The sequence below is a fragment of the Manis pentadactyla genome, chromosome 3, assembly GCF_030020395.1.
Source record: "Manis pentadactyla isolate mManPen7 chromosome 3, mManPen7.hap1, whole genome shotgun sequence".
Taxonomy (NCBI): Eukaryota; Metazoa; Chordata; class Mammalia; order Pholidota; family Manidae; genus Manis; species Manis pentadactyla.
This window is the reverse complement of record NC_080021.1, coordinates 178,346,161-178,371,547: the sequence shown is the minus strand read 5'-3', so window position 1 is coordinate 178,371,547 and position 25,387 is coordinate 178,346,161. Positions and strand designations below refer to the sequence as shown.

Sequence of the window (25,387 nt, the reverse complement as noted above, 5' to 3'; positions counted from 1 at the left end):
CTGGAATCCCTTATTAGCATAGTAAACATTCTGAAATTATTTTCTAACTTTAACTTTTCTTATTTCTCATGTCTTGTCTACTTGGTCTAATTCACCACAGAGATGATTTTTTTTTCCTACTTACACATTTTTCAGTTCTTCTATTTCTAGATTTTATTTTTCTTGTTCTCTCATCAGTCCTTTTAAAATAATATTTCATCTGTTTGCAAATACAGCATTGAAGTTTTTTTCTGCTTCTTGAAGTTGGATTTATTTCTTCTGAATTGCCTAACCCTTTCCACCTCATTTTTCTGTTTCTTTGTTTTGGTTTTTCTCTTCCATGATGGAGACTTTTGTCAAATGGCTGTTGATATTAAATTGGCAGCTCATATTTAAGAATAAGGTTTAAAGAAGTTGGTTGAAAATTTTTTTAACTGGTATAGATGAGGCTTGGTGATTGGTGTGCTTTATTGGAGGGTAGTCTGGTGATGGTCTGATCTTTTAGATAGGAAACCCTCTCAGATGTCTGTATCTGGGGTTCTTTAGCATTATTCAATACTGTAGAGAAGAATTCTTTGGTTCTTGCCTAGGTAAAGGGGTATGTATGCCTAGATGCTGGTATTTAGCCTTAGGTACCACTATTTCAGGATGTAGCCTTTCCATTTATTCTCCTTGCATTGTATAAAGCTCCTTACTTTCCCTTTATTATGCCCAGCTGCCTGAATCTGGAAGTTGTGCTTTAGTTCCTCCAGAGTAAACCTCCAATCTCCCGTAGTCAGTGAGGATGTCCTTTCCGGACCCTGTAGGCTGAGAAGAGAGATCAAGCGTTTCCCTGTGTTGTATGTAGACTTTGAATCATTCTTCTCATTTTTCATAACCTCTGCTTAGCCCCATCCTCCATAGAACCTAGTGGCTGGATACTGAGTCTCATAGGAGTTTTGTATGGCGAGTCACTCTTCTTCTAAACCCTCTCTAGATGTTTAAATTATAACCTCCTCCATTTCTCTAAGTCAGTTACATTGTTTTCTTTGTCCCCTGTAGATTAATACCATTTATAGCTTTACTGTGAACAATCACCAATACTTTTTTTTATTTTCGTATCATTAATATACAACTACCTAAGCAACTTTATAGTTATCAGACTCCCCCCTTTATCAAGTCCCCACCACATACACCATTACAGTCACTGTCCATCAGCATAGTAAGATACTATAGAATCACTACTTATCTTCTCTGTGTTATACTGTCTTCTCTGTGCACCCCCCCTTTCCCCCACATTATGTGTGCTAATTGTAATGCCCCTTTTTCCACCTTGACTCTCCCTTCCCACCCATCCTCCCCAGTCCTTTTCCCTTTGGTAACTGTTAGTCCATTCTTGGATTCTGTGAGTCTGCTGCTCTTTTGTTCCTTCAGTTTTTCCTTCCTCTTATACTCCACAGATGAGTGAAATCATTTGATACTTGTCTTTCTCTGCCTGGTTTATTTCACTGAGCATAATACCATCTAGCTCTATCCATGTTGTTGCAAATGGTAGGATTTGTTTTCTTTTTATGGCTGAATAACATTCCATTATGTATATGTACCACTTCTTCTTTATCCATTCATCTGCTGATGGACACTTAGGTTGCTTCCATGTCTTGGCTATTGAAAATAGTGCTGCGATAAACATAGGGTGCATTTGTCTTTTTCAAACTGGGCTCCTGTATTGTTAGGGTAAATCCCTACGAGTGGAATTAGTGGGTCAAATGGTATTACTATTTTGAGTTTTTTGAGAAACCTCCATACTTCTTTCCACAATGGTTGAACTAATTTACATTCCCACCAGCAGAGTAGTAGGGTTCCCCTTTCTCCACATCCTCACCAACATTTGTTGTTGTTTGTCTTTTGGATGTTGGCCATCCTAACTGGTGTGAGGTGATATTTCATTGTGGTTTTAATTTGCATTTCTCTGATGGTTCATGAAGTGGAGCACCTTTTCATGTGCCTGTTGGCCATCTGAATTTCTTCTTTGGAAAAGTGTCTGTTCAGCTCTGTATTTGCTTTTTTTAATTAAGGTACATGAGTTCTTTATATATTTAGGATGTCAACCCCTTATCGGATATGTCATTTATGAATATATTCTCCCATACCGTAGGATGGCTTTTGGTTCAACTGATGGTGACCTTTGCTGTACAGAGGCTTTTTAGTTTGATGTAGTCTCACTTGTTCATTTTTGCTTTTGTTTCCCTTGCCTGTGGAGATATGTTCATGAAGAAGTTGCTCATGTTTATGTCCAAGAGAGTTTTGCCTGTGTTTTCTTCTAAGAGTTTTATGGTTTCATGACTTATATTCAGGTCTTTGATCCATTTCGAATTCACTTTTTTGTTTGGAGTTAGGCAGTTATCCAGTTTCATTCTCTTACATGTAGCTGTCCAGTTTTGACAACACCAGCTGTTGAAGAGGCTGTCATTTCCCCATTGTATATCCATGGCTCCTTTATTGTATATTAATTGACCATATGTGCGTGGGTTAATATCTGGGCTCTCTAGTCTGTTCCATTGGTCTGTGGGTCTGTTCTTGTGCCAGTACCAAATTATCTTGATTACTGTGGCTTTGTAGTAGAGCTTGAAGTTGGGGAGTGAGATCCCCCCAGCTTTATTCTTCCTTCTCAGGATTGCTTTGGCTTTTTGGGGTCTTTTGTGGTTCTATATGAATTTTTGAACTATTTGTTCCAGTTCATTGAAGAATGCTCTTGGTATTTTGATAGGAATTGCATTTAATCTGTAGATTGCTTTAGGCAGGATGGCTATTTTGACCATGTTAATTCTTCCTACTCAGGAGTATGGGATGAATTTCCATTTATTAGTATCCTCTTTAGTTTCTCTCATGAGTGTCTTGTAGTTTTCAAGGTATAGGTCTTTCAGTTCCTTATTTAGGTTTATTCCTAGGTATTTTATTCTTTTTGATGCAATTGTGAATGGAATTATTTTCCTGATTTCTCTTTCTGCTAGTTCATCGTTAATGTGTAGTAATGCAACAGATATCTGGGTATTAATTTCGTATCCTGCAACATTGCTGAATTCAGATATTAGTTCTATTAGTATTGGAATGGATTATTTAGGGTTTTTTATGTACAATATGTCATCTGCAATCTCCCATTTTTAATCAAAATTGTCTTTATTTGTTCCTTGTTTTTAGGTTATTTTTCACATCATTAATTTTTAGCCTGGTTAATTGACATCATGATAAGACATTTACTTAACCATTCTATTACTATTGAGCATTTAGATTGGCTCCATTTTTTTGCCATTTTAAATACCTATATAAATGGCATTTCAAGTTATTTGCATTATCTTTCCATATAGTTTCTTAGAAATATAAGGGATTGTGCAACCCACTTAATCCTTCTCCCTAATTTTATAGATGAGGAATCTGAGGTTAGTTAAGTCATATCCTTGTGGTCAGACAGCTCTTAAGTGGCACAGTTGGGACTTGAACCCAGGCATTCCAGAATCAGTCTGCTCTTGACCCCTGCACTCTTCTGCCTCTCCATTGAATTAAGCCCTAGTTGGCTAAGTACTGTCACTTCACAGATTGTTTTAAAGTTGTAGTGCTTTAACAACTGCAAAGTTGAGCATTTATCTATATGAAAATGTGTTAACTAATGCCTTTTATTCCTTTAGTTTGTAGTCTTTCATCTGGAAAATTTGGGACATTACTTAGTGGTTCATGGGACACCACTGCTAAAGTCTGGCTGAATGACAAATGTATGATGACCTTACAGGTACAGTAATTCTGTGTGAAGATTCTAGATAGTAATTAAATATGATGGTTCTGTGGCAACTTAAATTAATTCCCATTTTACTCATAGGGTCATACAGCTGCAGTATGGGCAGTAAAGATCTTACCTGAACAGGGCTTAATGTTAACTGGATCAGCAGACAAGACTATCAAACTGTGGAAGGCTGGAAGATGTGAGAGGACTTTTTCAGGTAAAATCAGAGTAGACTACTTTTAAAATCTCATCACTTCATATTTGCTCAAGTGAATTTTTTCTCAAAAGTTTAGAAACTTGAAAATGGTATTTAAAAACATAAGTGTATTTGAATCTAATTTGGATTAATGTAATTTTCTGTAATATCTTTGTAAAAGACACAGTGAAACCTCATAAAATAACCAGATGTGGACAAACAAATGACTACTTGATAAACTGTATTATGGTCTGCAGGTATGTTTTTCATTGTCATTTTAACAAGCACAGCCTGAAACCTCTAAACATAAACCTTCTTTATGGTTGGTTAGTAGTTTTATCTTTATTATATGGAGGAAATCATTATTAGTGCTTTTATTAATACTGAAGTATATTGTGTAATAAGAAAATTTTGCAGCTTTGTTTATGCTGTGGTTTTAGGTGGGTGGTCTTTTTAAACCTCAGCTGTTAAATAATGCCGTCACTGAGGCATCTGCTCTCTAGTATTAATATTGCTGACTTATTTGTGGAGCACTTATATTTTTGGTGTGAATTTTTTTGTTGTTTTTCCTCTCTTTTACTTGCTCCTGAAAAGTTGATCACCAACCTGGGTGATATTGCAAGAAGTCCCTTTGTACAGATAAAACTTATCTATAGATGGAAAATGGACAATGAGTTAAAATTAATCATACGTCTGTTTCTACTTCTATACATAGAATACATGTATCCAGTTATTAATCTGTGATAGCTAATGTTATTCAGCAAATACTGAACATGGGAAAGTTTTTTATTTCTGATCTCCTTTGTTAGATCACAAGCTTCAGAGAACATTTTGTCCTTAAAAAAATTTTATGGTCATATTATCCACAGTGCTTCATTTCATATTGAAAGAAATTGAATTATATTGAGTTCCAAAACATTCCACATTCTTTGATCAGTAGAATTTCTTGATACATAATTAAGAATATAATGCAAGAAGTTTATTCCATAAAATCTTGCTTGCCTTTCTAAAAAAATCAGTTATCATTGGTTTTTATTGTATCATTTTAATGTCTGCATTTATATAAATTATGAAATGTTTCCATTGATAAAGCAGTGGTATTTGGCTCTGTTTGTTTTGGTTGAATCAAAGGGATAGGAGAAGTTACAATTGGTTGAATCAAAGGAGATAAAATTAAGAGGCAGGAAACCTGAATTCTTATTTTAGCTTTTTCACTGTGTGGTTTCAGATAAATTAATCTCTCAACTTATTCTTTCATACTTTATTAAAGTTTACTGTTCCATGATGGTTTTACTTACAATTCTTAAATAATTATCTTTGTTGTAACTTAATTTTTCTTAATTTTCTCTAGAGGTTTATAAATATTAATCTCCATATTGCATGGCAAAATATTTAGGGGATATTTACTCTGTTACATATTTCTGTTATATTTGGATAATGTATATGTTATGAATTAATCTCATTATTGGAGAAGAAAAGTTGAATATGAATTGTTAGGTAAAAATACAAAATTGTTGAAATAAAAATCCTATTTCTGGAGGGTATTAGGAAATAATTTGGAAAAGATACAATAAATAACTTCCTAAGACTGATGATAAAAACATTGCCAAACCTAAAACACAAATTTTGGTTACTAAGGCTTTTGTACAGAAAAAATGCATTTCTCTACCTTAAAAATCAGGTTTTACTATTCAGTAATATGTTTTATGATGAAATACATAGATCCATCAACCAAATGATCCATTTTATTGATTTGCATGATTTTTTTTTTCTAATATAGGTCATGAGGACTGTGTAAGAGGCTTAGCGATTTTGAGTGAAACAGAATTTCTTTCCTGTGCAAATGATGCTAGTATTAGAAAGTGGCAAATCACTGGCGAGTGTCTTGAAGTATATTATGGACATACAAATTATATTTATAGCATATCTGTCTTTCCAAATTGTAAAGGTAAGATTACCTTATATATTTAAATTTATGTATTATGAATTATTCCATCCCAGTCTTAAGGTGGACAAGACCTTATTAAATCAATTTACTATCTGTAATTTGAATAATTTATTAACTATTTCATAAGTATCTTTCTTTTAAAGGAGAAAATTATATGATTGTCTTTGTATTCAGGTTGGATAGTTGTTTCATAAAGTAATCTTTCAAGAAAAGATACTTTCCCGAGTATCTGAGGAAAGACTTTGTACAATTTATTGGTCTAAAGTATATATAAGATGTGAAATATATAAAATCATGAGTTTTTTTATGTTGTGTGTAGTGTAAGTGACATACATAAAATTTTAAACTAATTTAAAAATACTTGGGGTTAAAAAAAAGATAAGTATGCCCAAATGGAAACGTGGTAGGTATAAATATATTTAATTTAATTCATTCAAACAAAGTTTTTCTGTATTCATTAATTCTAGATTTTGTGACAACGGCAGAGGACAGATCTCTGAGAATCTGGAAACACGGGGAATGTGCTCAAACAATCCGACTTCCTGCTCAGTCTATATGGTGCTGCTGTGTACTGGACAATGGTGACATTGTGGTTGGTGCGAGGTATTTATTTTCCAGTCATTCTATACACAATATGCCTCTAGATCTTTGGGAGGCATTAGAATGCAGAGAGATAAGTCATAAGGAATTTCAGGTGAACTGAGGAGACCGTATGCCCAATTCTGTACTGTACTGCACAAGTGCTAGGTATGACAGCGTTTACACTAGTGATGTGTGATATAGTACCAGTAATATAGTACAGGTTGTGCAGTCAAATATGAAATGCAAAAGAAATTAGAGAAGGTCGAGATTGGCGTTAGAAAGCTTTCTGGAAAAGGAGAAATTTAATTGGATATTGAAAGATGATGAGTAGAGAAATAAGAATATAAAAAGAAACAGTAAATTAAAGGTCTGGCATGGGAATAAAAGTGATATGTGTGGGAGATGAAGGAAAATAGTGAGGGACTAATGCTGGGGAATAGTGAATAATGGGTGCTAAAGTGGGACTTGAATATAGAGAACCTTGAATACCAGGCATTTTTGAGGTTGATTGCTTGAGGTAAAAGGGTTGAGCAAGAAGTGATATAATTAAAACAGAACTTATGAATTATTAAATATGTAGGTTGGATTTAACTAGTGACAATGGCAGGAAAGCAAATTAAAAAGTAATTTAAAGTATTACAGGAATGTGCTGTTGGGAAGTTTTGGCCCCGCAATGCTAATGAAAGCGAAGAAAGAAAGGGGCAACCACTATAAAGGATATAGAGTCCAATAAAAGTGGAGGCGTTTTACTGTTTTTTTGGTCCTGGTGGTTTATTTGTTGATTTAGTTATTTCTCTCTAAGCATATTTAAAGTAAAAATAAATAAATATTTATTTTGAAATTGAATTTTGAAATTTGAATTTTGAATTGAAATTTGAAATTTATTTGAAATTTATTTTGAAATTGAAATTGGCTGTAGTGGAAAATTAAGTAAGAAACAAAGTTTTCTGTAGATTGGGTGGGATGAGTACAGGTGAAAGTGGCGTACTTGTTTTCCCTACCCCAGAATTGAGAATTGAGAAATTATGGAAATGAAGTCGTTTTTCTTAGAGTAGAGGTTGGGACTGCCATCTAGACCAAAGGAGAGGCTATTTTTTTCTTAAGGGGGGTTACATTGCTAGTTAATGGTAAGGACAGACTCTGTGTTCCATAATGAACATACAGAGCGTCTGCTACTTTCTAAGCCTTATGTGGGGTGTGGTATTTGAGCCCTTTAGAAAGTATACCAAGTCTACTACCCTCTTTATATTTACTTAAAGCATACACTGTATATCTAGATTTTTATGATGGTAAATATTTGGCTTGGAATTGAAAATCATGTTAAATATATATTTCTCTGCCTTTTGGTATAACTTTTTGCCACATTACTTTAGAAAGTAATAGGGAGTAAGAAGTGTGTGCTGAAGTCAGCGTAGTGCTACCCTCAGCAAAAAATCCATAGTAATGTTTCTCATATTCACAAATACAGATTATTTTTGCTTTGGATTATTCAGGTATGATAAGTTAATACAATATGGCAATGACTTAAAATAGTTTGTTTTTCCTTACAGTGATGGTATTATTAGAGTGTTTACAGAATCAGAGGCTCGGACAGCAAGTGCTGAGGAAATCAAGGCTTTTGAAAAAGAACTCTCTCAAGCAACCATTGATTCCAAAACTGGTGACCTAGGGAACATTAACGCTGAGCAGCTTCCTGGGAGGGAACATCTGAATGAATCTGGTACGTACTTCAGTGTGTCTAGCAATAAAACATGCTACCATGATTGTCTTATGGGATAATTACAGTAATAAGAAAAACGGGTTGTTTACTAGTCGTTCAGTGTTATTGCTGGCTATGGATTATTTAAAAGTTTTACTACCCTGACCACTGTGAGAAAGCATTTTCTTCTTGCCTCTGTCTCACAGTTTTAAACACTTGAGCTAAACTCCCCATAAACAAGAGCTTTTTGGTTTTTTTAATACTTATTAGCTTATATATAATGGGTACTCAGAAGTCACTCATTTAATACATTTTGCTTGATTGGGTTCCCTGAGAGGTTATACCGACTAAAATAAAAATGAGCTTAAATAAAGCAAAGTCTGCTTAAAGAGCTGGGGATCTTTTGAGTTTATAACCAGAGGACAGTAGTTATTTCAAATGAAATCTTGTGTTGGGTATATCCCTGATCCATTGTATCAGTGCTTCTCAGAGCTGGGTCCATGGACCCCTGGGAATCCTGAGATCTTCCAGGGTATCCATAACATCAAACTAATTTTGTCCTACTAAGATGTTGACTTTTACACTGTGTTAATGTTTGCACTTCTGGCACAAAAGCAATGGTGGTTAATACTGGCTCATGAGTACACAAATCAAGGCAGTGATACCAAACTGTTCTGGTAGCCATTTTGTTCTTCACTGGTATGCAGAGTAGTTAAAAAACATTAAGACCATCTGCCCTTAAGAATGTCTTTGATGAAGCATTAAAAATTAATTTTATTGCATCTTGAACCTTTAGTACCTGTCTTTTAACATTCTGGTTGACAAAATGGAAAGTATATATAAAGTACAGTACCATGTGCCATGGTGTCTCAAGGATAAGTACCTGCACAGCCCTATTCTCCCTGTTTTCTTTCAACTCCAACATTGGGTATTTGGCAGACATTTTTTGAAGATAAAGTGAGTATGTCACTTTAAGGAGAACAACTGACAGTATTTGTTGCCAAAAACGAAGTCCAAACTTTCAAGTGAAAATTGAAATTTTAGAAAGTTTGTATGTTATCAAGAGCTTGATAGCATCCCAATATTTTAAAAAATGGTTCTAATGATATCAGTGGTAATAATAACAAATGTGATTTTCTAATGTTAAACAATAAAATAATAATGAGTGTAATAATAAAGTATGTAAACATGTGGAAGATGTGCATTGCTCAGTGTATCAGTATTTTCCAATTGACCAAGTCCAAAATAAAAAATGGGTAAAAGATCCATTCAAAGTTAAAATAGACCAATGGAATTTAGTGTAACAAAGCCTGAAAAACATACTGATGTGTTTTCAGATTCTAAATTGTAACATTTAAGGACCTACTATTTGGAGAATATCTGCATTTTTCTGAAAAGGCTATTAAAGTAATCCTCTCTTTTTTAATTATGTTAATCTGTGAGGCTGAAATTTTCTATGCACAGTTCAAACAACAGATTGAATGCAGAAGCAGGAATGATAATCCAGCTGTCTTGAGACAGTAAGAGATATTTACAAAAATGTAAAATGATACCAGTCTTCTCACTAAATTTCTAAAAATATAATTATTTTTCATTGAACTACTATTTATTCAATATGTAATAACTATATTGTTTTCCCATGAAGTAAATGCATTTTTTTATCTCCTGTAAGTCAGTTGCTATAACCATTAAAAAAAATTCTTCTGTGCTTCTGAATAATTTTTATGACTATAAAGAGATCTTAACACCAAAAGTTTGAGAACCGCTGCCTTATATCATGTTTTTAGTATTCTTATAATTCTTCATAAAATGTAAGCTTTTCATCACTGTGTGTATATATATATATATATATATCAGATGTATATACATATACACACACATACACACACACACCTACATATACATTCAAAAAATATTAACTGAGTACCTTATGTGTAGAAGGGTTCTTGAGCAGAAGTGTGTCAGCAGAAGGCTCCTTAAACTTTTGGAAGGATTTTTCTGGTTACTGGGTTGAGCATAGACTATAGGAAGCTCCAGGGCAGGAACAGGAGGCCATTAAATCAGTCCAAATGAGAAATGGTGGTGGCTTGTACCAATGGGTAGTGGTGGAGATGGTGAGATGTGGTAATATTCTAGATATATTTTAAAGATAGAGCTGATAGAATGTGCTGAAGGATTGGCTATGGGGTTCAGAAAAAGAAGAATCAGATTCTTTGATAAGCTAAAATAATGGAGAGGCAGTCATTCACTGAAATGAAAGTGTTGTCAGAAAATATTCAGTAATAAAACTTGTTTTATTTTCGGTGGGCCAGCTACTTTCTAGTAAAATCATATATTTTTAACCTTTACTTAATAAAGTTTCCCTTGAACCATTATTTTCTTTTTGGACACTTTCCAGTAGTGTTACATTTTTAAATCTTTTGTTTAATAAAATTTTCTGTTAAGCCAAAATAAATACTTTCTTATATATAAATTTTAACGGTAAAAATCTTTTATCTAAGTGGTTTTGAATTTTACTCTGCATTCTACCTTTGATTCTTAAAATTTTTATTTTAAGGTACTAGAGAAGGACAGACTCGTCTGATCAGAGATGGGGAGAAAGTCGAAGCCTATCAGTGGAGTGTCAGCGAAGGGAGGTGGATAAAAATTGGTGATGTTGTCGGCTCATCTGGTGCTGATCAGCAAACATCTGGAAAAGTCTTATATGAAGGGAAAGTATGTCAACTTCTACTTTCTAATTACCAATATTTTAAAACATTAGACAAAGGTTTTCTTTTCCCTTTTCCCCATGCTAATAAAATTTTCTTTGGTGTTTTGACATTTAAAAATACATTTCTATAGAGAAATTCTTTCTTTTCCCTGTCTTGAAGTAGATTTTTAAAAACTCTCCATGTACAGAGAGCACATTTGCTGGACAGATAAGCCATTACTTGTCTTTTGGTAGTTACTGTGCATAAGCTGTTCCCAACCATTTTGGATTAGGAGCTTCTGTGCTACCTTTCATCTAATGCTTCATGCCTACTTATATTTAACTTGACAGGAGATTAGGGACCCTGCAGGAACATGATTGTAATGCCAGCATGTTTTGGTGAGTGGGGCCTAGTAACAGTGGTAACAGCTAATACTTTTGGCTTCGAGATCAACCAACTGCCTTAGAATTAATATGTAGTCATAATCCATCTCCCACCTTACTTTCAATGAAACACTAATTTTGTAGCAAGCACTTAAAGATGATTCCTATTAATATTTGCCAAACGGAAGATTTCAACATTGCACTTTGGAGATAGTTTAAGTGTATAATTATCAAAATAAAGAACACATATTTTCTGTTATATATGTCATTAATATATACGAACAGATAAGTTAGTAATCATTTATCTCCTTTTTATATTCCAATTAAAGGAATTTGATTATGTTTTCTCAATTGATGTCAATGAGGGTGGACCATCATATAAACTGCCTTATAACATCAGTGATGATCCCTGGTTAACTGCGTACAACTTCTTGCAGAAGAATGATTTGAATCCCATGTTTTTGGATCAAGTGGCTAAATTTATTATTGATAACACAAAAGGTCAAATGTTGGGACTTGGCAACACCAGTTTCTCAGATCCTTTTACAGGTAACTTAGGGTTTGTATTAAGTCTTATGTACTTCAGTCAGTGTCAGTTGATTTTCTTTTTTCATGTATTTGAATGATCATTATGATTAGCTGTTTAAATAAAAAGATATACAGCAAATTTTTACTTCATATTTTTAAGTCTCAAATTACATAGTAATTCTGTCATAAAACAATTGTAAATTGTCTTTTTAAAAAATATAGCCACACTGCAAACTAAATAAAATTAAGAAACTTTAATTCAATACTTGAAATGAAAAGAAACATTTAATTTCTTTATACAGTTGCTCCTTTTAAAAACAAATATTTTGGTGGAATTCAGTAAACAAACATTTTGTTTTCACATGAGGCTAAGTTGATTAGTTGTGCATAAAATCTTGGACTGAACTCTGTGTGATTTTAGTTTATATGTGATTTGTAGCCCGCATGTTCATTTTGAACAGTTGTTTGTACACAGTATACAGTGTCTAAAATGTTATAAATGGAATTAGGTTCTCCTGTCAGACCATAAATTATTATCCTAATAGTATTAGTCTGAATCCTGGCTCCTAAGAAATGGATTATAATTCTAATTGTGTTAGCTGAGTTTTGTGTCCTGGGAACTGAGGCTGTGGAACAGGAGGAAATAAAATACTTCCTCTTTTTTTTAGGTACAGGGACAACTCTAAATACAATTTTGAAATTGGTGCTTTATTATTAATGTTTTTCCTCTTGTCATTTCTGACTCCATTTTTCATGTGCTAGTGCTCTTTTTGTTTTACAAGGGTCCCATATACCCTTTTACTTTCAAGTCCTTATAGATATTTTCTTTCTTGTTCCAACACAGATACTTCATGCTCCTAAGTTATCTCTTCTCCTTGTGGTTCAAAATTCCATTACCCAATTCACATAGTAAAGCTAATCTCACCTGCATGCTGACATAAACAGAATTACCAGAGTGACTCATTACTGAATTACTGAAGTATAAATTATGTAACCCTCCCAATAGTTGCACTTCATAGGAAAAAATTAGAAAATGAGTCATTTATTACTTGGATATTTCTGTTCGTGGAATTACAGACTGTAGTACAAAAGAGTGAACATGTTAACAGTTTGCATAAACTGTTTTGTGGATCAGGGGACAGATACCTAAGCAGCTGGCTCTGTCTGTAGGTCTAACAACTCTGTGTACCTTTTTTATACTCTTTCTGAAACTGTAAGCACTCCTTACATACATCTTTTTGCTGACGCCTCTGAATATTTCCCTAGTGGTGAACAGAACACATACTCACATACACCACACATTTGTAAACATAAAAATGGAAATCTTTTTCCTTAGTAGCTCTCATCCTTTTGTTATTGTCTTCTCCCATAAGTTGTAAGCTTCAGTGGATACAAGCAGTCTTGTTTCCTGCAGTATCCGCAGCACTGAATGCAGTTTGACACAGGAATCAGTGAACCCAGGGGTTCTATAAAAGATTAACATCTGATGCCTGTGGTTTTGATAACACAGCAGCAGCAGGAATTCTAGGGAATTTGTATAGGAGCAGGAATAATAGCCTGTACCTATGATTTAGGTCAGACACCACCTGCTATTTCTTTTCATACTTGAATTCCTAGTTATTTTAATATTAAGTGCATGGGCTAAGATACAATAAGGTAAAAAAGCAAAACTAGGAGAATCACTGAAAATTTTAGTTTCTTACTAGTCTTTCCAACTATGATTTCTGACTAATTTCTCTGATTCTCTCATGTGACAGCCTTGCTGTTCTGTTTTTCTCCAAGTTTATATTCTCCTAATGTAAGCATTGTACTTCTCATAAATTTTAAAATGTTGGCGTACTTCAGCTTTCCTTTATTTGCCTGCACAGGTGGTGGTCGGTATGTTCCTGGCTCTTCATCAGGATCTTCCAACACACTGCCTGCAGCAGATCCTTTTACAGGTGGGATGCAGTTTTGGTTAATGCATCTTTCTTCACTAACTGTATAGCATTTTACATTATATGGCTTTACATTTTAGAATTACCATCCAATAATTGATAATTACCTTTATGTTTCTAATTTTGATGGATCTCATTTTCTTTACCTTCTAATTTTTGCTTTTTCATGGAGTATTTTGTAGCTTTCTTCATGACTTTTAAATAACGTATTACTAGAACTCATTGCTTTCTCAAGTGGTTCTTCTTGCAAGGGGAACAGAGCCATTAAGAGCATAGGTTTTAGAGTCAGACAGACCTTGGTTCAGAATCTGGCTCTACCACTTATTTGCTATGCAACGTTGGCAAGTCACTTAACCTGTCTGAGCCTATTTTTATCTGTGAAGCTAAATAATAGGGGAAGACACAGCATGAATGCCACCACTGGGGAGATGCTACTGATCACAATCAGAAAAGGAGCCGTGGAGTCCCTGATAACTGGATGGAGCAGTGCAGTCAAAAGTCTGCCCTGGCATTATTTTGCCTTAGCAGGGAAGGAGACAGTCCACCCATCTATCCAGGATTGGTCTTTCTAATCTAGGTTATTATTAGTGGCCTTTATGAAACCCTAAAATGTCAGTGTATCTCTTCAGAGTGACTTTATTTACCAAGGTATGCATGCCTCAGCATCAAAACTACTGGAAAAAAATGGCCAGACTTGGACTTGAATGCAACTGAAGAATTCTCTGTTTTCATAATAGCTTTTAATACATTCTATGATGCTATTACTTGATCTTTAGCCACAGTTCCTGATAATATATCAAATCTGGGAAGAGATTCATAGCATTTATGGCACTGGCCTTGCCAACGTACATCCTAAGCCATAGATTGGACCAACACACAACCTTGGGTCAGTGTCATGAAGTTGCAGATTGTTCTCAGTGAGCTTGCCTTCTCCTGTGAATGAATGGGTGGCCCACATGCACATAGCTGCACCCTGGGATTGATATGCAATATAGAATAATAACCAGCTATCAGGCTAAGTGTTGTGATAGCACCATGGCTCTTAAGGAAGTCTCTGGTGACATAATGCAATTTGAAAAGGTAGTAAGGATTTGAAGAGACATAATAAAATGATGACTCTCTGTCAGCATATTCAGGCTCAAGGATGCCCTGAAACTTAGAACAATAGAGTTCCTGAATCCCATAAGCCGTTTTTTTTTTTTTTTTTTCGGAACAGAAAGAACATACCACACTTGAAACAGTACCAGCAAAGTCAACAGAACTCCTGGGGCCTTAATACCTGGAGCATGTCACTATTGCACAATGTCAGTTACTCAGAAGATGAAGTGATTATAGAGTTATGCAAGATAGCATGTTAAATGTCTAAGAGAATTATGGAAAAATTATTAGGATAACTGAACCACACTATTACAGAAAAATAGATAATGTACCAGTCATGTTGAGATATGAAAATTAAATGGTCCTATACATGTAAAGTATTAAGCAAAATGGAATACAGTTAAACCCTCAATATGTTATTATTGTTAGCAGTTATTACTGTTGATGTTGCCCAATTGTACCAACAGTACTGGGGCCAAAAGCTTTCCCTGTCTGGTTTATAAATTAAGGTCAACCCTAATTCCTTTTTCTTTTCCTTAATTATGTAGTTCTCAAACTTGTCATGTCGATTATAATCACTGGGTTGCTTGTTAATTTACTTAAGGTAGGGTCCTCCCTGCAGGTTCTGCTACAGTAGGTTAGTGAGGAGGTTAAAAAGATTCATGCTCTGATTCCTAACCCATGGATTGTGATTAAATGGTCTCAGGGGTGGTTTGCTCTTAGGTAGTTTTAGAAATCCCTGTAGGTTTCTGAAGTGAAGCTAGTTTGGAGAACCACCAAGCTGTTATGGATGGGTCCTGGGAATCTGCATGTTGAACAGGTGACTCATTCAGGTGATCTGAGAACCACATTTTTAAAAAGTGTAAGACTTCACTCTGCCTCACAATGCCTTGGGCGAGTTACTCACCCTTTCCTTTCTAAAATATGTGAATAATAATGGTGTATATTACCATTATTAATGAGTATATAAATATGAGTATATAAATATAAGATGCTTAACACGCTGGCTGGCATATGGTAAAAACTCAACATATCATTCTGTGTTCTTTGTAATTTTAATTAATCTTTTTTTCAATCTGTATCTTTTGTTTTAGTTTTGTTTGCTTTTTGTGTGTGGTATACAACTGCTAGATATTAAACTCAGAGGAGCTAAGCAGTAGCTCATTTTTCTTCCCACAAAAGCTGATCCTAGATTCTGAACATCTCCAAATCCCACTGGTTCTCTCTCCATCCTTTTTTTTCATGTTCCTTTCTTTCCATTTTTAGTGAGACAGCTGCAAGTATAATCTCAAATGTGAGACCAGGCCTTTTCATACCATACCTAACTCTTACTTAGTCTCCTTCTTTCTTGACTTACATGCCAGTTAACCCTTTCTATATCAATAGAAGAGTATTCACATTTCATTAGGGAAACCTTTTAATTTCTTTCTTTCTAATCCACTAATGCTTTTGTAACTCATTAGCTTCTATAGTTATATATAAAACATTTAATGTTTATTTTGTAACATGAGAATTATGTCTAAGGTTAACACTTGGGGACACTAACTACTCTCCAGTACTGTTTTATTAAGCATTTTTCTGTATTAAATTTATGGCCGATTTATTACGTGTGTAAAGATGTCATTCTGAAGTGTGACTAATAATGAAAATAAGTTATTGTGTGTAAAGAAGGAGCAGTTTGAACATTATAATTTGCAGTTACCTTTGCTTACTGGGAGTATTGTTGCATTTTAGGTGGTGGTCGTTATGTGCCAGGGTCTGCAAGTATGGGAACTGCCATGGCTGGAGTTGATCCCTTTACAGGTACACACTTTTCACTTCTTTTTCTTTTTTTAGATTTAAAAAATTCACTGAAACTTTTATTTAATGAAAGATCAAGAAAATTGGTGTCTTTATCTTGCTGGAGAACTTTTTATATAGTAAATAAAGACCAAACTTCTTGACTTGGCTTGAGAGTGTTCTAGCAGTTCTGTCTTTATTGTACATTAGAATCATCTGGAGAGTTTTTAAAAAGTTCCTCAACCTCATCCTCAGGATGCTCACTTGGTCTAATGCTGATTTGAGCCGGGGCCTTGGCAAGGGTACTTCTATAATCTTCCAATATGATTCTGATGTGCAGCCAGGATTAAAAACTGTTCTACTGTAGTAAAGCTGGTTTCCTTACTATCCTTACTAAATCTGAGTTTATGCCAATCTTTTAAGCTCCTTTGTTCATTCTTTATGTGTTAAGAATGTTATTCACTATGCTACCCATTGTTCTCTTTAGGAGGACTCAGAAAAATTTGCTTTTATGATTTAGGTCTATACTATTTGGCTTTCTCCTAAGCAACTAATTTTTTTCACCTTAGTCTCTAGCCCAGAGTCTGGCTCATCTTACTTGTTCATCATTGTTGAATATATACAGGCATGTTTTCCTCCGGATTGGCTGCAGTAAAATGCAGAACTAAATTGTGGTTCACCTTTTGCAAGTTTGACAGATCTCTTGGCATATATTTTTCCCTGTGATTTTATACAAGAGAAAGTGTGTAACCTAAATGTCATTGAGCACAATAAAATATCCTTAACATCACCACTCCACTTAAGAACTAATTTACTATGTAATTTTGCAAGCTATTTTTCATTGCTAAATAACATTGGCTTGCAGTATTGAAATGTATAACGAAGTAATTAAGATTAGGGGTTTTGGAATGAGAATGCTTATATTCAAATCTCAGTTCCACTTTTATTTTATTATTATTAAAGTATCATTGATATACAATCTTATGTTCATTTCAAATATACAGCACAGTGGTTCCATACTATTAAATCCTCACTCCCTCTAGTGTGGTTACTGTCTACATAGTAAGATGTTACAGAATCGTCAGTTCCAATACTTCCTAACTGTCTTCCTTGAGGAACTCATTCTGTTTCTGTGCCTTCGTTTATAAAGTTGAGACAATATCTACCTCCTAGAGTTTTTGAGAGCTTAAAATTACAAAATAGATATAAATCACTTTATACAGAATAAACGCTTAATAATTGTTAGCTGTACATCTTGTATTACAAAAGAATAAGTTTACAGTGTTTCTGTTTTTCAGAAGTTAGTCTTTGACAGTTTGGTATATATACCTCACCTTTGTATATCATCGCCCATGCTAATGTCAGCTCTCATGTACAGTAATGAAATAATAGCCTCCAAATTGGTTTTGTCATGGTCCATACTGCAGCTAACTCTGTTTATGCTCCTCCCTTGATTAAAACCCTTTTAATGATTTCCCACTGAATATTTACTCTTGCCTTACATCACGTTCCTCTCTGTCATTTTTCTTCCCAGCCATACTGGCCTGTGTCAATTCTTGAGCATGTTATGCTATTTTCTACCTCAGGAGTTTTGTACACACTGTTTGCTTTTGGAATATTTGCATCCTTTACATTGTTATTTAAACCACAAGTTATTGTTAGTTTTTCCTTCTTTTTCTTTTTTCTTTAATTTTACAATATAGTATTTATTAAATGAACTCAGTGAAATTTATTTGGGCACATCTGCCCCTTGCTAGATCACCTACTCTATGCCAAGTTCTCATTGCACCCTGCACTTCTCCTTCAGAGAAATTTTCACTGTACTTAATTGTTTAGACAATATTTGTCTTACATTCTCCATACCATAACTAGACTCTGAAGACCAGGAGTATCTGTGTAGCTCATCTGTGATCATGTCCATAAATACTTTATGCTTTATAAGCAGTTAGAATTAGTTTTATGCACTTCTGTCATTACATGCCCAGTTGTCATCTACCTTCCCCCCTTCTATTTCAAATAAACTTAGTAGATTAAAATGTTGTATTTATATTTTTGCAAAATACTTTAATCTTACACTAGAACAAATATGTATAAATTGATTTGAAATGTAAGTTAGATACAAAATTAGATTTAAATTATAGTTTAGTTGAAATAGCTTTATTCATTATGTATTGCTGAATTTTCATTCTGCCAATTTTTGTTTATCATCAGATACAGATTTACAGTTACTAAAATAGGGATTTAAGAAGTAAAATCTTCATAAGAGCTTAGGACCCTTGCCCTTCAGGAACTTACAAGTTGAGGTGATTTATAAAACTAATCTAGAAAATGACTGGACAGAATAACAATGCCTGCTGCATCATTTGGAATAAACAGTAAAAGACATGAGAAGAAAGAGCTCAATATGCCTTAGAGAAGATGGGAATGAAAAGTTTTATAATTGTTTTATATTTTTAAATCTTTTAAAAATGTATAATTTAGATTGAATCTTTAAAATATGAGAGTAGAAAATATGAAATGAAAAGTCTGCTCCACTTTTTTTATTGTTAAATTATTATTATTTTTATTAAGGTATCATTGATATACAATCTTATGAAGGTTTCACATGAGCAACATTGTGGTTACTACATTCACCCATATTATAGAGCCCCACCCCCATACCCCATTGCCATCACTATCCATCAGTGTAGTAAGATGCCACAGAGCCACTGCTTGTCTTCTCTGTGCTACACTGTCTTCCTCGTGATACCCCCATCATGTGTACTAATCATAATACCTCTCAATCCCCTTCTCCCTCCTTCCACACCTATCATCCTCCACCCCTCCCCTTTGGTAACAGCTAGTCCCTTCTTGGAGTGTGTGAGTCTGCTTCTATTTTGTTCCTTCAGTTTTGCTTTATTGTTATACTCCACAAATGAAGGAAATCATTTGGTATTTGTCTTTCTCTGCCTGACTTATTTCACTGAGCATAATACCCTCCAGCTCCATCCATGTTGTTGCAAATGGTAGGATTTGTTTCTTTCTTATGGCTGAATTGTATTCCATTGTGTATATGTACCACATCTTCTATATCCGTTCATCTACTGATGGACACTTAGGTTGCTTCCATTTCTTGGCTATTGTAAATAGTGCTGTAATAGGGGTGCATATGTCTTTTTGAGTCTGAGAAGTTGTATTCTTGGGGTAAATTGCAAGGAGTGGGAATCCTGGGTCAAATAGTATTTCTATTTTTAGTTTTTTGAGGAACCTCTCTATTACTTTCCACAATGTTTGAACTAGTTTACATTCCCACCATCAGTGTAAGACGGTTTCCCTTTCTCCGCATCCTTGTCAGATTTGTTGTTTCTTTTCTTCTGGATGGTGGCCATCCTAATTGGTATGAGATGATGCCTCATTGTGGTTTTAATTTGCATTTCTCTGATGATTAGCGATGTGGAGCATCTTTTCATGTGCCTGTTGGCCAACTGAATTTCTTCTTTGGAGAAGTGTCTGTTCAGATCCTTTGCCCATTTTTTAATCTGGTTATTTGCTTTTTGCATGTTGAGTGTGTGAGTTCTTTATATATTTTGGATGTTAATCCCTTATTGGCTGTGTCATTTATGACTATATTCTTCCATACTGTAGGAGCCTTTTTGTTCTGCTGATGGTGTAAGTCTGCTTTGCATTTAAGCTCTGTTCTAAAACTGAAATATATCAACAAATATAAACTACATTAAATCTTAAGAATGTGTTATTTTCCTTTGGTTTTCTAAGCTGCTTGTCATGTATTGCATGCAGATGAACAGCTACATATCTGAATTGTGAAAACAAAGTCATGCATTTATAAAAATCTCATTTTTGAGCACTTATGATTTTCATCATCTTCTATTCTGTAAATAGGGAATAGTGCCTACCAATCAGCTTCATCTAAGATGAATATTTATTTCCCTAAAAAGGAGGCTGTCACTTTTGACCAGGCAAACCCTACACAAATATTAGGTAAGTGTATTTTAATTAATTAGTTTTCTCACATATACACAGACTCTTTGCAGTGCACTCAAGGCTGTTTCTCCTCCTAACATGAGTATGGAACTGGATAAGTATAACAGAGACTTCTATTGCGGTATTACACAACTGTGTCAGTGACAAATACACAATCTGATAATGGACCTGTTTTATTCTGTAAGAAGCCTTATTCAAATATAAGATAAATGCTTTATGATGACTTTAATGAGCAGAAAACTAAGGGAGGAAAATATCAGTTCCATCCCCTAAGCTCTTAATGTTTTCATAAAAATATAGTAAAAACAAATGAGTAAAGCATTAAAAAAATTAGTGACCCTTAGAAATAATAATAAAAGTTCAAATTGCCCATTAAAAATGAAACTTCTCAATTGACTTTGATTGCTTTTCCCAAAACAAAATGACAGACTTTTTTTGGACTAGGAGTAGTATGAGTTCTGTTTGCCACAAAGATTATGGTGAGAATTATTTGAGATAAGATAACATATACATCTGAGTATAAAAAGGGGTTTTTTGTTTTTTTGGTTTTTTTTGGTCAGAAGTATCTTTCATACTGTCATTATAAATATCATTCATAATTGTTTTCTTGATTGCTTTATTTTGAACAGTAAAGAAGTATTTGCATACTTTTAGACAACTTGGCATTTTTAAACCGTTGTACAAATCTAAAAGGTCTCTTGCGTTTTACATTCCTTAAATAAATTTTGTTTTCAGTATTTTGGTAGTGTTAAACAAAACTTTTCATGCCAAAGAATAAGTGAAACAGGTCCAGGTTTCCTGTTATGATTGACAGAAATTTGTAAACTTGGACAAATTATCTTCTTAAACCTTCTATGATGGGAATTTGGGATTTTTAAAATTTGAGATAAACACTTAAGATGGAAACATGTTAGATGACTCAAAGTAGCATTAGTGATGACTAGGATGCTGATATTGAAGGTGCATATGAAGAGTTTAAATTGTGTCATGAAATGAGAGAATAGTGGGAAAAGGCATTATTTCTACTCAGTATGTTTTAAAAATAATGTGATGGCAAATGTACATATGGAACTAAGTGAATAAATTAAATATTATAGACAATTAACTCTTTTATTCACAATCAGAATTTGACAGAAGTTGGCTAAAATTTTTCTCATTGGGAAAACAGGATTGCCTTATACTTGGGTATATATAACATATGATATTGTTATGAAAACCATTCAAAATTATTACAAACACGATAACACTTTAAAACTTACTCAAAACAGAAAGCTCCAGAAGATCTTAGGAAATAACAGGTAAAATGAAAATCATCACCACAGTAACCTTGTCTATACTGTGCTTAACTTAAGAATACTTACAGGCCTTATCCTTATTTTATGGTCTGATAATTCCCATGAAAAGTCTCCCCATGGTGTATGGTATCGTACTTTTTTTGAAATTTTTGGCATTTTTCTGTTATATCTGGCTAATTATAGTTAGAGAATTCTGAAGGTTTGATTTTACATTCTAGGTAAACTGAAGGAACTTAATGCAACTGCACCTGAAGAGCAGAGGTTAACTGAGGATGACTTGATACTTCTCGAAAAGATCCTGTCTCTAGTGTGTAATAGTTCTTCAGAAAAACCCACAGCCCAGCAACTTCAGATTTTGTGGAAAGCTATTAACTGGCCTGAAGGTACAGAAACACTTCAGAATGTAACTAGAAAGCGCAAAGTATGTCTTCATTTCTAACAATATTGCTAGTGTTCCTAGATAAATAAAAGTTAATCTGGATAGTTGTAATTAACATTGCAAAAAACTTAAAACAAAAAGGATTCACTATACCACTGTAATTCATAATCTTGTTTTGTTCACATACTTATAAGCATTTGAGGGTAATGCAGTGACCCCCTGAGTGTGCTATTTGTGGATACCCTGCAGCCATCCAAGAAACTCTGTGACCTTTTAACCCTAGACAATGAATGTTTGCTATGAGTATTCTCTTGCCTTTTCTCTTTGCTCTTCCCTTTTCCTTTTTCTTTTTTTTTAGTTAATTCATTTAACTCCATTTTAATTCCAAAAGTGTCCTCTTCCCTGTTTTTTCATGCTGTTAATTTATTGGAGAAAAACATGTCTTACAAAATGTCCTGTATTGTGGATTTGACTGCTCACTTAATGTGTTCCTGTATCTCAGTTCCTGCTAGACATAATTAGATTCTGGTGCAATAGAGTTTTTTTAGATCAAGATCCTTTATAAATGATGTTGTATACTACCTTTACAGTAGTACAAAGCATAATTTCTGGTTTCCTCACTTTTAAGTGATGCTAAGATTGTTCATTGCATTCATTCAGATGGTGTCTACCCCATCCCTTGATTATAAGGCTCTCCACCAACCTCTATGCATCCTATATAAGGCTCTCCACCAACCTCTATGCATCCTATTAGCATTTGTCAACTAGAATTCCATAAAGAACTTTCACTCTGCAACTTGGTCTTGTTTAGCATTTTTAAAAGCAAGATCCCTATCTCATTCATTCCACAAGGATTTGAATACTTACTGTATGTCAGGCTATTTGATAACCCAGGAGAGTTACATTATTTTTAAAGTATATATAATCTTGTGGTAATCAATCCAGTCTCCATTAAGATGAAAAATCAAGTAACACAAATTTTAGAAATAGGTATTTTGTAAAGCAGGCACATGAGTTTTAACATTTTCTGAAATGGTCATATATTAATTTTGTAACATGTAATGAGTCCTTAACAAATGAGTAACAGTCACAGGAATTTTCTGGGTTTTCACAAACATTAATGAATTTTTCTTTTCAATAGATATTGTGTTTCCTGCACTTGATATTCTTCGGTTGTCAATTAAACATCCCAGCGTGAATGAGAACTTCTGCAATGAAAAGGAAGGGGCTCGGTTCAGCAGTCATCTTATCAGCCTCCTGAACCCTGAAGGAAAGCTAGCAAACCAGCTGCTTGCTCTGAGGACCTTTTGCAATTGTTTTGTTGGCCAGGCAGGACAAAAGCTCATGATGTCCCAGAGGGAATCACTAATGTCCCATGCAATAGAACTGAAATCAGGGACCAATAAGAACATTCACATTGCTCTGGCTACACTGACCCTGAACTATTCTGTTTGTTTTCATAAAGACTATAACATTGAAGGGAAAGCTCAATGCTTGTCAGTAATTAGCACAGTCTTGGAAGTTGTTCAAGACCTGGAAGCCACTTTTAGACTTCTTGTGGCTCTTGGGACACTTGTCAGTGACGATTCAAATGCTGTACAGTTAGCCAAGTCTTTGGGTGTTGATTCTCAAATTAAAAAGTATGCCTCAGTATCAGAACCAGCTAAAGTAAGTGAGTGCTGTAGACTTATCTTAAATTTACTGTAACAGTGGGGAAGGGGAATGATATTTTAAATTGGTTACTGTTTTTTTCTCACATTTTACATGACTGCTTACAGATGATTAAAAAAAATGCTGTGGATTAAGTAAAACTGCAGATATTGTAAAGTGGGGAACGGGGAAACAAAGGAGAAATAAAATTTTTGCACTGATGAACTGTGATATTTTCCTGTATGGTTTCCTGGGTAGGTTTTCAAGAGTTTAGAAACAATAATGAGCTGTAATCAACAATAGCATAACAACTACAGTGGCATAATTTCTGTACCATAGCCACACATAAGACAAGGGCTGTTATTCACGTAATCTGCTTTTACTATTTACATACTGTTAATTTTTGGTAGATATCTTTAATTTCTGCCCTACTCATTTTCATTGTTGGGTTCTTTCAACATCACTGATAAATTTCAAGGTTTTGTTTTAGGATAACTACTTTAGAATTTTTTTAAATTAGGTTTCTAATTATTCCACATACTGAAAAGACATAAAAAATAATATCACTTAAGTCATTTGGAAATAGAAAAAGTATTTGTTTGATGGCTCATTTTTAGATGAAGTAAAAGCAAATTACTAAGCTATGTTAGGTTCTGAATTCAGACAGATGAGGCTCCAAATTATCTTAGGTTTATGATCCACTTTCTTTTTTCCTTCAGTATTTGAGATAACTTCATTATTTATTCCAGTTTTGATACCTGATCATTTATTTTTGGTCATTTCCAGTGATGTCAAGGGGAATTATGGAATGTGTTGTATTTTATCTGACAATCATGCAAGAACATATCAAATTATGTTATTTCCAAGACCAGACTGTCATGTGAAAATAGTATTTATTTTTTTTTTAATATCATTAATATACAATTATATGAGCAACACTGTGATTACTAGATTCCCCCCATTATCAAGTCCCCAACACATACCACATTACAGTCACTGTCCATTATGTGTCCATTATGTGTGCTAATCATAATGCCCCTTATTCCCCTTCTACCCTTCCTACCCACACCGCCCAGTCCCTTACCCTTTGGTAACTGTTAGTCCATTCTTGGGTTCTGTGAGTCTGCTGCTGTTTTGTTCTTTCAGTTTTTTCTTTGTTCTTGTATTCCACAGGTGAGTGAAATCATTTGGTACTTGTCTTTCTCTGCCTGCCTTATTTCACTGAGCATAATACCCTCTAGCTCCATCCATGTTGCAAATGGTAGGATTTATTTTCTTCTTATGGTTGAATAATACTCCATTGTGTATATATACCACATCTTCTTTATCCATTCATCTACTGATGGACACTTAGGTTGCTTCCATTTTTTGGCTATTGTAAATAGTGTTGTGATAAACAGGGGCGCATATGTCTTTTTCAAACTGGGCTCCTTCATTGTTAGGGTAAATTTCTAGGAGTGGAATTCCTGGGTCAAATGGTATTTCTATTTTGAGTTTTTTGAGGAACCT

At 34.3% G+C, this 25,387-nt stretch overlaps 1 protein-coding gene across 2 annotated transcripts in view; it reads left to right on the top strand.

The window, feature by feature from the left end:
* Positions 1-24,099, top strand: part of PLAA (phospholipase A2 activating protein) — a 41,638-nt gene extending 17,539 nt beyond the window's left edge. Inside the window, exons 3-14 of one of the 2 annotated variants that reach the window (XM_036898095.2) lie at positions 3,642-3,742; positions 3,830-3,950; positions 5,710-5,877; positions 6,345-6,480; positions 8,010-8,179; positions 10,716-10,873; positions 11,561-11,780; positions 13,628-13,699; positions 16,529-16,597; positions 20,453-20,551; positions 22,068-22,232; positions 23,370-24,099. In XM_036898095.2, the coding sequence (XP_036753990.2) occupies positions 3,642-3,742; positions 3,830-3,950; positions 5,710-5,877; positions 6,345-6,480; positions 8,010-8,179; positions 10,716-10,873; positions 11,561-11,780; positions 13,628-13,699; positions 16,529-16,597; positions 20,453-20,551; positions 22,068-22,232; positions 23,370-23,935 (2,045 nt within the window). In that variant the 3' untranslated portion in view covers positions 23,936-24,099. The remainder of the gene's footprint in view (positions 1-3,641; positions 3,743-3,829; positions 3,951-5,709; positions 5,878-6,344; positions 6,481-8,009; positions 8,180-10,715; positions 10,874-11,560; positions 11,781-13,627; positions 13,700-16,528; positions 16,598-20,452; positions 20,552-22,067; positions 22,233-23,369) is intronic. The other variant, XM_057498741.1, reaches the window with a different exon arrangement.
* The last annotated feature ends 1,288 nt before the right edge of the window (positions 24,100-25,387 follow it).